This window comes from Triticum aestivum, chromosome 3D (assembly GCF_018294505.1).
Source record: "Triticum aestivum cultivar Chinese Spring chromosome 3D, IWGSC CS RefSeq v2.1, whole genome shotgun sequence".
NCBI classification, from domain to species: domain Eukaryota; kingdom Viridiplantae; phylum Streptophyta; class Magnoliopsida; order Poales; family Poaceae; genus Triticum; species Triticum aestivum.
The window spans coordinates 122,243,105-122,258,917 of NC_057802.1; the positions used below are offsets into that span (position 1 = coordinate 122,243,105).

The window sequence follows — 15,813 nt, forward strand, 5'->3', positions numbered from 1 at the left end:
TTGTATTCGTCCCAGTTGCAACTCCACCCCCCGAGTCGCAACTCAAGATGTTTTTGTGTTTCACAACTCGAGCAGGTGTACTTTTTGTAGTTACCCTAGTTCATAGTCAAGCCTCAAGCTTTTCGAGATGTTTTTTATGTTTTTTTGTTTGTTGTTGTTGTTGTGTGTTGTTGTTGCTACTGTTCTTGTTGACCCCCACCAACATCTTTTTGTCGACCATTCCCTTATTGAACATGGAGTTTATGCCACGGTTTGGTAGTGGACAATATTTTGCTGGTGACCTTCGTAGGTATCAGGCTATCTTTGATGGTAGACAGGGCCCAAGATGTCGTTCACCATGCCCTTTTTTTTGCACAGATAAACGACACTAGCATGGCGGGCAATTTGTTGGCTGTTGTACAAAGAAGACGCCGGTGTTTTTTTGTCAGCACGCCGAGCCTAACGTAGGCGGAAAAGTCGTGGTCGAGTGTCCCATGCACCCACAGTGGTCTTTTTATGCAGGTTGACCATTTAGTTTTTGTAACAGCTCAAAAAGCTCAACAACAACTTGTTTTTTTAACTCAACATTTTTTTAGTTTGTTTCAATGTTCGAATTTATTTTGTCATGTTTGTCTTGCAAATTTTTGAAGTTTTTCCTCACTGCCTACTTGCTAGTTCAAACCACAAACAAGAAGTTTTTTTTGCTACTAGAGAGGGAAGCATCATTTTTGTAATTGAAACAGTTTTTAAGTTTTTCCAGGGGGATTTCTGCAAGATATACCAAAGCAGCAATGGATCTCTCATAATTATCCACACCGACACATTTACTCTGTGCATTTTTTTCGTGTGGCACTGTTTGAAATCGTGGAGGTGGAGCAGAGGAGGAGGAGACGGGGGTAACTACCTCGAAGGCGATGGCGACCGAGCTGGCCGCCGAGGCACTCGCCACGGACATGGCGGGCGAGCACCGCGCGGGAGGCGAGGGTCGCGGCATGACGACCGTCTACGACCTCTGCACTGCCGACAAGCGACCGTCGCGCGCCGTCCCCACCGTCGACGACCTGTGCGCCGCCAACAAGCCAACTCCGCGGGTCGTCCCCACAGTCCCGGAGTTCCCCGCAGCCGAGGAGCTGCCCAGTGAGCAGCACACCTCCTCCTCCATCCCTTCAACCTGCTTGATTTTGTTGCTCCGTCAAAATTAGTCAAAATTGTGGCCATCCAACTCGATTTTCCTGAAATTTTGTCCTGGCTCGTGGGGTCCTTGAAGGCTAAGTAAGGGAGGTGAGGGGTGGTAGCTGTTAGTTGTTTGTGTATGTATGTGATGCTCTGTTCTGCTGGGTACTTGAAGGATCCTACAGCAGGATGCAATACTGAATGAATGGTAGGCGCGATGCTATACTGAACATGGTAGGTTTTTATTAGGTGATGCTACTGAATGGTAGGTTTGTTTTTCCATCACCCAACAATGAATGGCAGCAGGCATATATGTTTGATTTTTGGGCGCGTGAAGATGTTTGTTATGCATGTTGTTGAGTATGTAATTTTTTCAGAGTTGAGTCTGTAATTAAGTCCACGGTAGAGTTGATTTGCAAATTTTCAGAGAGCATACATCAAGTATTCTTTTAGTTTTTGTAAATTTTTGTTCAGAGAGCATGCATCAGCTTCAGAGAGCATGTACCAATGTTCAGAGAGTGTTTCTAACCAGTCAATCTTTAGAGAGGGTCATCTTTTTTCATTGACCAGCTCGCTACACATCAATATTGCGTGTGAAAGAACATGCGGTGCCCCCATGTTTGGTTTTGGTAATTGATGACAATCTCTATGGACTAATGGTTGCCTTGAGTTATATTTGAAGGATTTGTCCATAGGCATTTCTTGAAGTCCATGTGTTGGTTTCAAGTAGTTTATCCAAAGATTGGTCATGTGAGAGTTGAGCTTATTGCAAGCATGTCTTGAAGAAGAAGATTGTGTGATCATTCATGTTTACCTTCAAGACATCATCCAAATGAAGAGAGTTGGAAAGAGTCAATGTTGATCAAGACTAAGTCAAGAGTGAATCAAGTTGATCAACACACAAAGCGCACAAGATGTACCGAGGGATCAAGCGATCCCATGGTATGGTAAGCATTGTCAATTATGCTTTGTGTACTAACCCATGGTCTTCGTGAGAGTTCTTTGTGGGGTTAGATTGCGGTGTGCAAGTTCAAGTGAAGCGGGCAAGTTCAAGTAAAGCATCACGAAGAGATCAAATGCTTGAAGCCATTGTGGTGACAATCGACTTGTGAAGATGTGCGGAAGGGTGGCTCACCCATAGTGGAATATGGGGGAGCAATCAACTAGTCTTCATCGAGCCAACACAATCAAGAAAGGTGGTCCATCTTGAGGGAGTCAAGATCGTCATCATCTAGCTCAAGTGGACCATGTGCAAGGCAAAGGTTTGCTCTTGATAGGTTTTCTATTTTACCGGTCTCATGATGGTAGTTGGGAGACCGGGTTATAGGATCGATTGTCGTACTATCAAGGGGGGCTCTCGATGAGTAGCTTGCTCGTATCGTTCATAGAGAGCTCAAACCATTGCATCCTTGCGTCATCTTTATTGGTTCTTGTTTGGTTCTTCTCTTTGTGAGTTTTGGAGCTTATGGTCATCTTGATGACAAGCTTGAGTTCATCGAAAACGGAGTTCACTCGCAACTTCTATGATGTTTTCGATGTTGGAAGGTTATGCCGGTTCTTCTCGGTTGGAGGTTTCACTCCTCTATTTTGTTGGCATACCTTCCTTGCCTCTTCTTACTATAACCAGTCGCTGTTTTGATGCTACTCGTCGTCTTGTATCCAACAAGCTTGAGTTTGCTCAATTCGGAGCTCATATGCAGAAGATATGGCAGTTATGGTCCCAGCGGTAGTACCGCGGGCCGGAGCGGTAGTACCGCTTGGGTGCTACAAGCGGTAGTACGGCTCCAGAGCGGTAGTACCGCTGGTAGCCCCCAGCCATAGTACCGCTGCGGTCTCGTGCTAGTACCGCCTCGATTCGAGGGGTCTTTTTCGTGTTGGGTTTTACGGTACTAGCCGCGGCAGTGGGGGCCGTAGTACCGCTCGTATGCGGTAGTACCGCCCTGACCACCGCGGTAGTACCGCTCTGGCCCCAGCGGCAGTATCGCGGGGGGGGGGGGAGCAGTAGTACCGCTGGCCAAGCGGTAGTACCGCTCTCTGCGGGGCTGGTGTGGGGGGTAACGGTTGGATTGTTCCCCCCACTATATAAGGAGGTCTTCTTCCCCAATGAACCTTATCTTTTGAGCTCGTGTTCTTCCCCCATTGTTGACCTTCTTCGAGCTTGCTAACTCTCAATCCCTCCATGGATTCTTGCTAGTTTTTGAGGGAAAAGAGAGAGGAGATCTAGATCCACATTTCCACCAATCACTTTCTCCTCTATGTGAGGGGAACCCCTTGGATCTAGATCTTGGAGTTCTTGGTGTTCTCCTTCTTGTTCTTCCTCTCATTTTCCTCCCTAGCATTAGTTGCTTCGGTGGGATTTCAGAGAGAAGGACTTGGGGCACTCCGTGTGCCCTTGCCATTGCATTTGGTGCATCGGTTTGAGTTCTCCACGGTGATAAGTGGAAGTTACAAGTTGAGAAGCTTATTACTCTTGGGTGCTTGGCCCCCTTGAGCTTGTTCCTCTTGGGTGCTTGGGCGCCCTAGACGGTTGGTGGTGTTCGGAGCTCAATCATTGTGGTGTAAAGCTCCGGGCAAGCGTCGGGGTCTCCAATTAGGTTGTGGAGATCGCCCCGAGCAATTTGACGGGTTCCGGTGACCGCCCCCAAGGGTTGCCAAAGTGTACGGGTTCGGTGACCGCCCCCAAGGGTTGCCATTTATACGGGTTCGGTGACCGCCCTCAAGGGTCCCTTAGTGGAATCACGGCATCTTGCATTGTGCGAGGGCGTGAGGAGATTACGGTGGCCCTAGTGGCTTCTTGGGGAGCATTGTGCCTCCACACCGCTCCAAATGGAGATTAGCATCCGCAAGGGTGTGAACTTCGGGATATATCGTCGTCTCCGCGTGCCTCGGTTATCTCTTACCCGAGCCCTTTACTTATGCACTTTACTTTGTGATAGCCATATTGTTTCTTGTCATATATATTGCTATCACCTAAGTAGTTTTTCTTGCTTAGCATAAGTTGTTGGTGCACATAGGTGAGCCTAGTTGTTGTAGGTTTTGTGCTTGACAAATTAACTGCTAGGTTTCTTCCGCATTTGTTCAAGCCTAAACCGTAATTATTTTAAAGCGCCTATTCAACCCCCCCCCCCCTCTAGGCGACATCCACGATCTTTCAGCATATATCTTCAGTATTTTGTCAGTTTCCTTAACCTAGTACGTCTAATACCATTTTTTGCCTGCCCAAGTAAAGTGCTAACATCATGAAAATATAAGAGTGTCTTTCTGTTTGCCTTTCTGTTTTAACTGATCTTTTGTGTTGTGTATGTCAAATCCCAACAGTTGTCGACAGAGGCATATCACATGCCTGGGTTTGGCTGTAAGCATGTTATTTGCGGAATGGAATACTGTTTTACTTACATGGAGTGGAAGAGATGGCTGGTTTTGATGTTATTTTTTATTGACTGAATACAGATTTGTTCTGTTTTTTAGACTTCAGACATGAAGTAGTGGGCACGCCTCCTCTGACATAGTTTGTTATACTTCTTATTAGTATTATTCAGTATACTTCTTATTAGTATTATTCAGTATTATTCAGAGTAAAGAGCCCGTTGAGCCAACAGGGGGTTGTTTGCAACACCTAACAAACGAATGTCAGTACGCATATATGTTGATTTTTGGGTTTGTTGTTTTGTTTGAAGTGAGCAACAACCAAATCATATAGTGTGTTTTCTAAGCTAGCTTCCTAAAGTGATTACTTCAGCCTAGCTTGTGGTTGTTGTTTCTTATCCGAAACATTTTTTTGTGCTAGGGGGTGGGGGTGGGGATGGCAGAGGTGTTTAGTTGATGAACAATGATGATATGCAGTTTGTTGAGTATTTAATTTTTCAGAGCTGACTCTGTAATTTAAGTCACTGTAAATTGATTTTGTAAGTTTTCAGAGTTGACTCTGTAAATCAAGCCAGCAAACTGTTATCTGCCCGTCAAACAAATCCCAGTCCTTTTTTGTGTCTAACATCATTGTTCGTGCCCGATAAACTAATATTTTTTTAGAGCATACATCATGTGTTTTTCAGTTTTTCTATTTTGTTCAGAGAGCATGCATTTTTATATTCAGAGAGTGCGTCTAACCAGTTAGTATTCAGAGAGGATCATGTTTTTTTTATTTTTTATTTCCTCAAGCTATTTATGTCTAATGCTTTTGCCTGCCCAACTATAAGTGCACCATCAGTGCAACATATAGAGACCAGTAACTCTACAGAATCATTTCAGCCAGCTGACAAACGAGGAGGATCAGTCAATGTTCAGATAGTTTGAAACATGATTTTCAGTAATATTCAGTAATCTGTTTTTTTATCAGAGAGTTGACCATCAGTCAATGTTCAGAGTTTTTCAACTCATGAGTAAATGCTTAGAGAGGATGACTTGATCTTTTTTCCTTTCCTAGTAGTAATCTCAGCTTTGTAAATAGTCAATGTTCTGGTTTAATTAGTACTGTAGTTTTTCTCAATGTACACATAACTTTTTTTTAACTTAGGTTCTTTTTTTGTGTTTTTTTTTAAACATGAGCTTTTAAACAAAGATACAATTCCAGAGCCTTTGGAGTCAAACAACAACAGTCAAAATGATGGTTCAGGGGATGATAGCATGGATGAGCAAGAGGAGCAAAGTATAGTCGATATGACAGAATCAGATGCATCAGACGGCATGCTGATCGATGGCCTGAGAACATTTGTAATGTGTTTTGAACTAGAAGAAGCTACTGTTTTTTGTTTTCTTGTGTTGTTTTTCATAATTTCAATTCTCTGACAGAAACTTTCCTTTATTTCTACAGTTACAGAAAAGACAAGAGAGGAAGCAGGAGAGGAGTGCTTTGAAAGAGAAAAGGAAGAAGGTAACTTTGTGCTTTTCATAGTTTTCACATTGTTAACATTTCTGAGCCAAAACCACATATCTTATTTCTAGAGAATAATGTTCCTCAGCCATTTTAATGCTTGCTATTTGTTTCATTTTCAGAGGACAAGGCCAGAGAAAGGAAAAGCCAAAGGGCACATGAACAAAGGAAGAGCAACTGCATACAGCAGGTTTAGCATTGGATATTTCGCGAAGATTGTTGATGTTGTGTGCCAAAGCAATCATAGGATGGAGGTTGTGAGGAACGGCGGTTTTGGATACTTGCTCGAGCTAGAAGATTGCTATGTTCCAAGGCCTTTTGCTCGAGTTAGAGTCCTCCAACCATTTGTATATGCCAACTGACGAAGATAATGGGTCTGGAAGTACTGTTAGAGTTGATTCCAATGGGATTGAGATAAACAGTGGCGTGTTTTTGAATCATTTTTTTCATTCTTTTTCTTCTAATTCTTTGCTTGTTTTTTAATTTACATGACAACCCCCCTATATTGTTGACAGATGGAAGAGGCAGGAAGAAGAGAATGAAGACTAGTACACAGCAGTCAGAAACTTCAACAACTAAGGACAATATATTGGAAGTTAAAATAAAGGTATTTTTCTCCTTTTTGTAATTAATTCTTTTTTTTTTGAAAACCCATGTTTTTTGCGTGTGCAATGTTCAGCACATTTTTTCTGCGATATTCTGAATTTTTCTCTCAATAATTTTCACAGGAAAGCAGACTTGAAGCAGCTGTGGAAGGAGGGGAAGCTGAAATGCAGTCAGTACCGGGCAATGGTCACACGAAAGAGCTCGAAAAAGAAGCTTTAATGGTTATTGTTTTTTTTAAACCCCTTATAGTCACATCTTCTTTTAAAATAAATTGTCCCTTACCATGCACCTTTTTCATGCAAACTAACCTGCGAGGGAGTGAATTGTGGAATTGTTAAAAAATGTAGATATATATGAACAACAAATGTTAAAGCATTCTATTGCACCAAGAATTCTACAAATATCTCTGACAACCATGCTTTTTTGGGGCATGTTTGTGGGTTAGGAACAAACCATGCAGAATAGCAACGTCGCAACACAGCAACCAGAGATGAATATGCTTGATGCAGATACCAATTTTCCCAAGTGCAATGCTAGTGATTGTTCGACTCAAAAAGAAGCACCTGAAAAGAGCACTAGCCTGAACTACATGTTGTTATCAGCTAGATTGGCAAGAGCACTTGAAACGACAGAACAAGACATGAACTCAAAGGATGAAGCCAACACACATGTACCACCAACTTTCTCAGGTTTCCAACATAACACTGTTAACAGTAATCAATCTGAGGTACACCCTCCAAGGAATTTCTTTGAGCTTCTCTTAGCGCCATCTTTTTTTTTTGATAGTTTGTTTGATCTGTGTTTTTTTTGTTTACATGTAACTCAACCTTTTTCTTCTTTTTTAAAACTCAGCATTGCACCGAAAGCAAGACAATGTATCAAGCAAACGAAGCAGCAGCAATTGAGTGTGTGGAATTAGATACCACTGCCTCCCCACAAGACAACAATAACCAAGGTTTTTTCCAACAAAAAACTTTCAGACCCATGTCTCCAAAACGAGCTTACTCCTATAAACATTTTCTTTTACTGAAGATTTGCAGTTTCTTTTTAATTTTTATTGTTCATGCCTCTTTTTCTTTTTGTGGCAGATGATTTTCGTTTCAATGAAGTCAGGGAGCAGGGGAAACATGCAGGACTTGATATTGATATCAACATACCACTATCAAATAGTACTTCCAACAACTCTTCTCTTTTTCATTCAGTACACATGGCAATCATTTTTCTTCATGTTACCGGTAGCAACCGATTTTTGTCAGTTGTTTTAACTTTTTCCTTTTTTCTTTTCTTTTTTCATATGTGAAGGCGGTATAGATGACAAGCAGAAACATGTGGAAGATTTCCAACACACTATGCATCCATTGGACATTGCAAGACAAGTATTTCTTTTTTGATGATATGACACCTACCTGCAGAATTTTTGTTGACCATGATGATTGTGGGAACGAAATAACAGAGCCAGAACTGTGGCGCGATCTAGACACGGACTCGAATGCATATGAAGCCCAGATAGAGGTAATTATTGTCCACACGCATTTTTTTTGACTTCACCTTTTTTGCTACAAAATTCACCCACTCAATTTTTTATTCATTTCAGGAAGCTAAGAAAAAATATAAATCGAATACAAGTAAGGACATAATCAAAGGATTCAGCTCACAGGTGCTATCTCTTTTTATCAAATGTACTAGTGTATGAAAAACCCTCTTACCATCTGCAAAAGCCATCTCTAAGTGTTTTCTTTTTGTTTCTGTTTTTATTCCTTGTCTTTTCTAGCATGAGCAAACAGCACTGGGTGATTCATCCATACATTATGCGCAGAAAGAGCCTGCGACAACAGAAATGTGCAAGTACAGAAACTTTCTTCCTGGGTTCGAAGAAATAGACGACATTATTGACTTGGTATGTTTTTTTCTGACTTTTCTTCCCTTTCTTTTTGTCGTTGCTACCTTTCGTTTATAAGCAAATTCCTTTTAGATACCAAAAAAGCACACTCACCCTTTTTTTGTGATTGATTTTAAAATGCCACACTTTTTTTTCACACATCTCCTGCCGCACACACACCAAAGACATGGGACAATGCAAAAACGTGTTATTACCCAATGAGAACACAGAACTATGAGAATGATGTAAGCTCATCACAAAAGAACAAGAAGGTATAAATCCAATTGCCTTCAACCTTTTTCTTTTTTTTACGTTACTATATTTGCTTCTGTGATGTTTATTTTTGGGGGTATTTTAAATGTTTTTTGTGTTTGTGGTGCTCTTTTTTGGTTAGTTACTGAACACATCCCTTTCAACATTTTGTCCAAATTTGCAAAGTTACTTGACAACACCATTTATTGGCAAGAGGCTTTTTACAGACGAGGTCATCGAAGAAGATGACCAAGATGGGACCAAAGATCAACCAATCCCTGTCATCGATGAGTTGCAAGTAAATCTGTGTTTCCGTCTTTTCTGTGTACCAATAACTTTCTTTTATGTTTTATTAATACAACACAAGCTAATCATTAATGTTCTGGTGTTTTTTGTATGTTTTGTAGTTATCTCCGGACGTTCAAATTCTGGGGGAGAGAGTATTCAATGGTTCATGCTCTAACATGGTAAACACAGCAGACAATCTGTACAACAGCAACCTTACATTAGGCAGTTACTCAAGTGGCAAGGAAAATCTGCCTCCCAAAAGGCTTGTACGCCCAAGCAAGTATCAATGCTCACCTTTCGATAACGATCTGAGAGGCCCTCTCACGCCATCTGAGAAGCAGCTACACAGCAACATTGTGGCACTAGGCAAAATTGAACCTGATAGAAGGGCAGTGTTGGTCGATAAAACCAGTCTATCCCTTGGACAACTCGGCAATTCATTCGACACCAACGGACATGTGGAAGCTTATGTTTTCAATGTTTTCTACCGGTTGCTCTTTCGTGATAACCATCCAAGGCAATCAAAGAAGCACTACTTCTTCACTACTATCGCTGTAAGTACAATTTCAGGTCAACAAAAACATTTTTTCAACTCAAAACATTTTTCTGAAGTTATTAATTTTGTTCGTACAACAATTAACGCACTTTTTTATGTGGAAGTTTGGCATTTTTAAATTTTTTTGCCTCAAAATAGGATTATTTTCTTCAAGCATGGACTACTGAAGAAGGAAGGATATCAATGAGAAGGAGAGCACTTATAAGTTTTAGTGGAGCAGGAACAACATTGCCTCTACATGAAAGTGAACGTGTACGGTGCAAAATTGATATTAACCCGACAGCTTACAAGTTTGTCTTTCTATTTCTGTTTTTCTTTTCTTCATACCCTCAGAATCTGTTCCCAAATTTTGCAGCTGTTTTTTCCATCAGTACATCACGAGCACTGGATATTGTTTATTGTTGATATTGTTGCAAGAAAATTCATTTTCCTAGATTCAGTTTATGATGGCGAGTCACCCTTTCACATGGAGGTAAAAGATTTGATGGTAAGAGCAATGTTTTTCGAGACTGTTATATTTTTAGTTGTCCTTTCTCTTGATTTTGGTACTGCAACAAATTAGCCATTTACGTGTTCCATTCTTCAACTTTTCATAGATAAACAATTTTCTCAAAACATGGGAAGAGTCGAGACTCAGGAGAATGGGGTTCAGAAACTTTGGTATAGAATACCCAAACATGCCTAAGCAAATTGGAAGGTACATTTCCGCTCTTTTTTTGTGGGAAACACAAAAACACATCCAAAGATGCTTGTTTTTCATTTTCTTTTCTGTGATCAATGTATGTTCATGTTGTTTTTAATCATTTCTTTTCTGCATAAAACACATAGATGCTTGCGGGATTTTTGTGCTCAAGTGGATGCAAACTTTTGCTTCGCGGAATCCTCTCCAGCCCCAATTCAGGATGAAGGACGTGGCAGATGCAAGGGTCAGACTTGCTGTTGATATCCTCTTCAGCAATCCTAACACTGATGATGATGCCAAAAGACTTGTCAAGTACTTTCGTCAATAAACTGGTATTTTACAGCAACAAATTTATTCCCGTTTCTTCACATACAGAGGAAAGACAATAAACTAACATACAAACTTTCTCTCAGGGAGTTGAGGACAACATTGATCTACAAGGGGGGGAGGGGCAAAAAGAATGAAGAACTAAAGAAATACTCTAGATTTTTTAGATGTCTTTCTCTTTTTTTTTGTACATGTTTTTTGTGTTCGCTCGATGAGTATCTTGGGAAAATCAACGGATATACCAGAGTAATGCAAAGAATTTTTTGTTCGGATAAAAACATTTTTTTACATTGAAGGGTAATGGAAAGTATTTGTTTTGTCTTCTGTGCCAATGCTTTTCTTATTTGAACCTTCTTTTCTTTTTCTATTTTTTAAAGAATATACTGCATCATTTTTTTTGGTGAAACTACTTCACAAAGACAAAAAGAAAAGGAGAAGCAAATGCAGGTAAAACCTCATTTTTAATTTTTCTGCTCACTGGATTTCAATCAACAATGATTTTTTTTTTGCCATTTATCATTCAAGAAATTTCTAACCTTTCCTTTTTCTTTTCTGCTATGTCTCTTCTCCTTATACACTAGACATCGGATTTTTTCAAACGTGTCTACAGGAGAGGGGGGTGGGCGAAGAAAGTGCAATGCAAATGAAATTACGAAACACCTCAAGCAATATAGAAGAAATAATATGTGCAAAGTACTATATCCAGGTACAAACATTACCAACCAAAGTTTTATTTTTTCTCTCGTATTTCTTACAATGAAGTATTTTTCTCCCGCTTTGGGTACATGTTTCTTTTTTTCAAGGTTTCCCGCACTGCCTAGGTGTTACATGTCTTCTTTTCGATTCACTTTCTTCAAAAATCTTCTGCCTGAACTACAGCACTCCTTCAACCTGTGTGGCAGGCGCCTTCCTTCGTTGACGCTTAGCTCCATTCTGTTTGCTAGTTGATGAATCAGAAGGACCTGTTTTTTTTTCTTTTTGGTTAGTTACTAGTTTGATCTTTTCTTCAAATATGGACTTATTTATTTTTAATGACAAAAAAAGAAAATGATAGGAAACAAATAAATACCTGTAGGTTTTTTTGTTGCTGGTTTCTTCTTCTCAAACTCAGACTTATCAATATGCAGATTGTGACAAGTAGCAATATTATGGTCTTGGCTCCTGCAGTGGCTGCATTTACTTTGTTTTTTTGCGAGGAACTTCTCCCTAGCTGTTAGATAACGACTTTTTGGTCGACCTTTAGATACAACAACATCTGGGTCTTGTAGGTTGTCATAGCCATCAGGGTGGGGTACTTGCATTTGTATTGGAGGTTCTTTTTCCACAGCAACTCCTCTTGCCTGAAGCTCCCTCAACTCATCTGCCTTGGTCATCTCATCAAGCCCAGCAAATATTCTCTCACTTTCGTTCACAACATACAAGTACTTTTGATTCGTTCTTGCCCCATCGGAAGCCATCTCATTGAGAATTGTTGATAGCTGTGAATATCTCAAAGGTCTGCTTGCCTCAGTCAGTTCCATGGGAACATTGAACTGCTTGTCTCTTACATATTTTCTGTCTTTTGGTTTCCATCTCTGAATATAATACTTGTCTGGTAGGACGGCCATGTTCAGGTTGACAAGCACACGCAGTATGTGTGCACACACAATGCCATCATTTTGAAACTTCCCACAGATGCAAGCAAATTCTTCTTGCTTCAGGTTTGCTAGTACAAGGTAACATCGTGTCCTGAAATCTTTTTCCGCAAGCATGCTCGACTTGTAAACCTCAAACCTTGATCCATTTTCAACAACATCCACATGCAGTTGGGCAGCAAACTTCATTTGTTTCTAAAACCGGTAAAAAATCTGCCGGTTGTACATTCGTGATGCCTGAATCTCAAGCTCATTGTGCACCCAGAATGTTGGTTTCGTTGTCCTTGTCAACGAGTCTTGCTCCCTCTCCATGTCTTGTATGCGTTCAGATATCTTCTCATATTCTGTCATGAAACTAATCACATTGTCGGTCGACGCTACATTGTCCTTGAATATGGCATTCATGCCTTCGCTCCTTGATGTTGAGTGTAAGAGTGGGAGAAAATCTGTCTTGAAGTAGACAGGTGCCCACCTTCTCCTCTCTTTCCACATAATCTTGAAATAGTTAACAGCACCAATGTCATACTTCTGCACCATCTCTTGCCACAACTTTTCAAACTCTGCAACTGTGAGGGAGTTGTGCACAATGTCTGTGAAATCAGCATGGAGATCACCTTTTGTGACAAAAGTCCTGCAACATTTCTCTTCAGCTTTTTTCTTCACATGAAACAGACAGTTTCTGTGCTTGGAGAGGTTGAACACCTCAGGGACAGCCTCCTCAGGGACAGCCTCCTTCATGGACGTGTCTTGGTCCGTGATAACGGTCCTTGGCTGCTTCCTGCCCATACACTCTAGGAATGTCTGAAAGAGCCAAATGAACGTGTTGATCGTCTCATCCTGAATGATAGCACATGCAAACAAGCAGTTCTGTCCATGCCCGAACACACCAACAAATGGGGCAAATGGCAGATTGTATTTGTTGGTTTTGTAGGTTGTGTCGAAACTTAGGCTGTCTCCATACAGATCATACATTTTCCTTGAGTAGCCATCAGCCCAGAAAATGCACAGCACTTTGCTTGGTTTTTGCGGATGAACCTTAAACTTGTAGTAGTATCTTGGATCTTCTGCTTGCTTGTTCCTGAAGTAGTCCAGCAGCTGCATCATATCGTTGCCATCATTCTCTTTCCTGATCGATGCCCTCACATTCGTCACATATTTCTTCGTGTATGGAAGCGGGCCATGCCTTAAAAATGATAGTATGTCCATTATTTTTCTTGTTGGCAGTTTTGCTGAGTTCAATGTTCTCACTAACAACTTTTCTTCATCCGTCATTTGCTTATGCGATCTCAAAAACTTTGATTCATCCGGTGGACTCAACTCGTGGTTGTGCTCGAGGTTGATATCTGTGATAAACCATCTGCCATTTTTTTTTGCTGACTACCAGTTTAGCTTGACACCCTGTGACATCAATGACATTCCTTTTCCTCTTCCTTGTCTCTGGTGCTAGCTTTCCAGTTCGCTCTTGCCACCTCTCCTTCCTTTGTTTCCTCTTAGCCTCCTTTTGTTCCTCATCAAGCACCTTCCCAGACCTGTTGCATCTGAAAATACATCGGGACTCGCCACCCCCTGTGCTAGTTTGGCCACAGTAGTTTGATGCTTTTCGCACAGCAAATCCACACAAGCAAGAATAGCTCTTGTAGAATGCTTGTGCTGCTTTCGATGTTTCGAAGTCCATACCCATCTGCGGGACATGGCGGCTGCGAACCTCTTGGCTACAAGTTTGAGCAGCAAGAACCGAATCATTCTCGAGGAAATTGTCAATGTCATCTGGTGAGAATTGGTTAACGTCATCGTCCACAGATTCGTTATCACCATGTTCATCACCATGTCCAGCAACTACCTGATTAGCATCTTCTTCAGCAACAACTAGCTCTCTGTTAAATGCACTTGGATCGGTGTCTGAATGTTCACTCATGTATTGTCTTCATTTTGATTGTCTCCAGGACAAATGCCTAGAGCCTGCAAAAGCTCTGCACCAGGAGCTGGGACGCCATCATCCCATGTGACAGTTTGCAATGCTAAATCAGCCTCCTGGAAATCTCTCTGGTTGTTAATCCAATTGCTAGGATCATCTTGTTCAATGTAGTTGCTTGATTCTGGATTGTCCATGTCAACTAGCTCGCCCAACCTTGTGTTCCGTCCAGTTACCATAAATGTCTCGTTCTGCATTTTTTGTTGAGAAAAAACATGTATAAGACTTCTCCCTCTTATTCAACATATATGTGTCTGTGCATGTTTTTCATGTTTTTTATAAAATTCAGTTTGCGATCGTACCTCAGCCCCAACAGGATAGTACTCTGTGTGTGGTGAACCAAATAGAGGATCCTGCAAAATAAAAAACAAAGTTCAAGCCAAATATCCTCAAACCAACCATCATACTCTTTTTTTATGAACAACAGAGCAGTTCAAACCTCCGATTCAGCTGCAAGCAACATTTGTGTGTATGACATGTTCATGCCAAAGCCTGGACTCAACACTAATGCCTGCATATTATTTGTTTTGCCCTGTTAATTTTTTCATGCACATACAGTTTTTATATCAATTTGGATACTCACAAGATACTCACATTTTCTTTATGTTTGACAACTGGGGTAGCATGTTGTCCAGTCACCGGAACGCAATTGTTACTCACAACAGCAAGAGGATGTGTCGATGTTCCAAACTGATGGCCCGGATAGGCCAATGAGTAAGGCGGGATCATCTGTAGGAAATTAACCCTGTCGCCTTGCATTTGAGAAATCCTTGGGTCAAACCACGGGTAATGGGAGCGCACTGGCTGCAATCAAAACATACAAGTAAGCTTTAAACTTCATTTTTTGCTTTCTGTCCTGAATCAGATTTTTTTAGAAGCACAATCGTACCTGAGTACCAATGTAGTCCCCTGCATAGGACAATTCATTTGCTGCAAAAATTCAATGTTCGAATGAATCAATTTTTTTTCGCTCCAATAGATGATTCAAAAACCTGATGCTTTATGATTTTTTGCATGCATAGACTGAAAGTGTGTAGGTGTCATGAGTTTTCTGTATGATCAACACTGAAAGTTGAAACCACAATATACTTTTGATTTTCTTCTCTATTTTTTCTGTCAACATGAAAACTACAACAGTGGGATTCTAGCAGAGTTGGTACTTGTTAATTGGCACACAGACCAAATTTTGTCAGCATGCATTCTTTCTTCAAATCAACTTCCTCCCTACATCAAACATTCTCACACTACAAACACACTGACTTGAACTTGTTTCTTGATTCACAGAAATCCTTGTTTATTGATTTGGCACACTACAAACACACATTTGGCACACACCAAATTTTGACTGAATGTCATACACATGCTCTGCTCTTTTTTTTTCACCCATGTTTCTTGATTCAGAGAACAACACAACAGATTTTCAAATGTTTTTTTTTACAGCCAACTCATGATATGGTGTTTTTACTACAGACCAGCCTCTGTTTTGTTTCTCCAATCAACAGATGGAAAAGAGAGAGGCTACAAGGATATACAACAGCACCTGCTTGTCTGTTGTCTGGAGCAGAATTTCAGATCTAGCATTCAGACAAGTATCC

At 40.8% G+C, this 15,813-nt stretch overlaps 2 protein-coding genes and 1 pseudogene across 7 annotated transcripts; 2 read left to right on the top strand and 1 right to left on the bottom strand.

The window, feature by feature from the left end:
- Positions 1-4,104: 4,104 nt before the first annotated feature.
- On the top strand, positions 4,105-7,255 carry LOC123077796 (uncharacterized). 5 transcript variants are annotated; one of them, XR_006436835.1, is made up of 6 exons: positions 4,105-5,862; positions 5,963-6,022; positions 6,145-6,396; positions 6,538-6,629; positions 6,751-6,849; positions 7,074-7,178. XR_006436835.1 is itself a non-coding variant. In XM_044500126.1 (5 exons), exons 1-4 carry the CDS (start codon positions 5,776-5,778, stop codon positions 6,569-6,571), a joined length of 249 nt encoding a protein of 82 aa, XP_044356061.1. In that variant the 5' UTR covers positions 4,105-5,775; the 3' UTR covers positions 6,572-6,629; positions 6,751-6,850. The 5 variants fall into 5 exon arrangements, 2 of the variants coding, with proteins under 2 accessions (XP_044356061.1, XP_044356060.1); XR_006436834.1 differs by having other exon boundaries at positions 4,106-5,862; positions 6,145-6,443; XM_044500126.1 differs by lacking the exon at positions 7,074-7,178 and having other exon boundaries at positions 6,145-6,212; positions 6,751-6,850.
- Positions 7,256-7,957: 702 nt separating this feature from the next.
- On the top strand, positions 7,958-10,929 carry LOC123077795 (uncharacterized). Of its 2 annotated transcripts, none has more exons than XM_044500123.1 (11): positions 7,958-8,140; positions 8,223-8,285; positions 8,400-8,525; positions 8,693-8,779; positions 8,902-9,057; positions 9,167-9,601; positions 9,742-9,855; positions 9,959-10,090; positions 10,200-10,300; positions 10,430-10,617; positions 10,699-10,929. In XM_044500123.1, exons 1-10 carry the CDS (start codon positions 8,024-8,026, stop codon positions 10,611-10,613), a joined length of 1,515 nt encoding a protein of 504 aa, XP_044356058.1. In that variant the 5' UTR covers positions 7,958-8,023; the 3' UTR covers positions 10,614-10,617; positions 10,699-10,929. The 2 variants fall into 2 exon arrangements, with proteins under 2 accessions (XP_044356058.1, XP_044356059.1); XM_044500124.1 differs by having other exon boundaries at positions 8,445-8,525.
- A 390-nt stretch (positions 10,930-11,319) lies between these two features.
- The window catches only part of LOC123077797 (uncharacterized), a 7,647-nt pseudogene continuing 3,153 nt past the window's right edge, over positions 11,320-15,813 (bottom strand).

What these genes read in the sequence shown, in the direction of transcription:
- LOC123077795 (XM_044500123.1), top strand. Translation starts at nt 8,024, where the DNA reads ATGACACCTACCTGCAGAATTTTTGTTGACCATGATGATTGTGGGAAC. An exon ending in ACTTCTTCACTACTATCGCT is followed by an intron (nt 9,602 to 9,741) that starts GTAAGTACAATT and finishes GCCTCAAAATAG; the next exon opens with GATTATTTTCTTCAAGCATG. An exon ending in CTCTACATGAAAGTGAACGT is followed by an intron (nt 9,856 to 9,958) that starts GTACGGTGCAAA and finishes CAAATTTTGCAG; the next exon opens with CTGTTTTTTCCATCAGTACA.
- LOC123077796 (XM_044500125.1), top strand. Translation starts at nt 5,776, where the DNA reads ATGGATGAGCAAGAGGAGCAAAGTATAGTCGATATGACAGAATCAGAT. An exon ending in TGAAAGAGAAAAGGAAGAAG is followed by an intron (nt 6,023 to 6,144) that starts GTAACTTTGTGC and finishes TTTCATTTTCAG; the next exon opens with AGGACAAGGCCAGAGAAAGG. An exon ending in TTCCAAGGCCTTTTGCTCGA is followed by an intron (nt 6,349 to 6,537) that starts GTTAGAGTCCTC and finishes TATTGTTGACAG; the next exon opens with ATGGAAGAGGCAGGAAGAAG.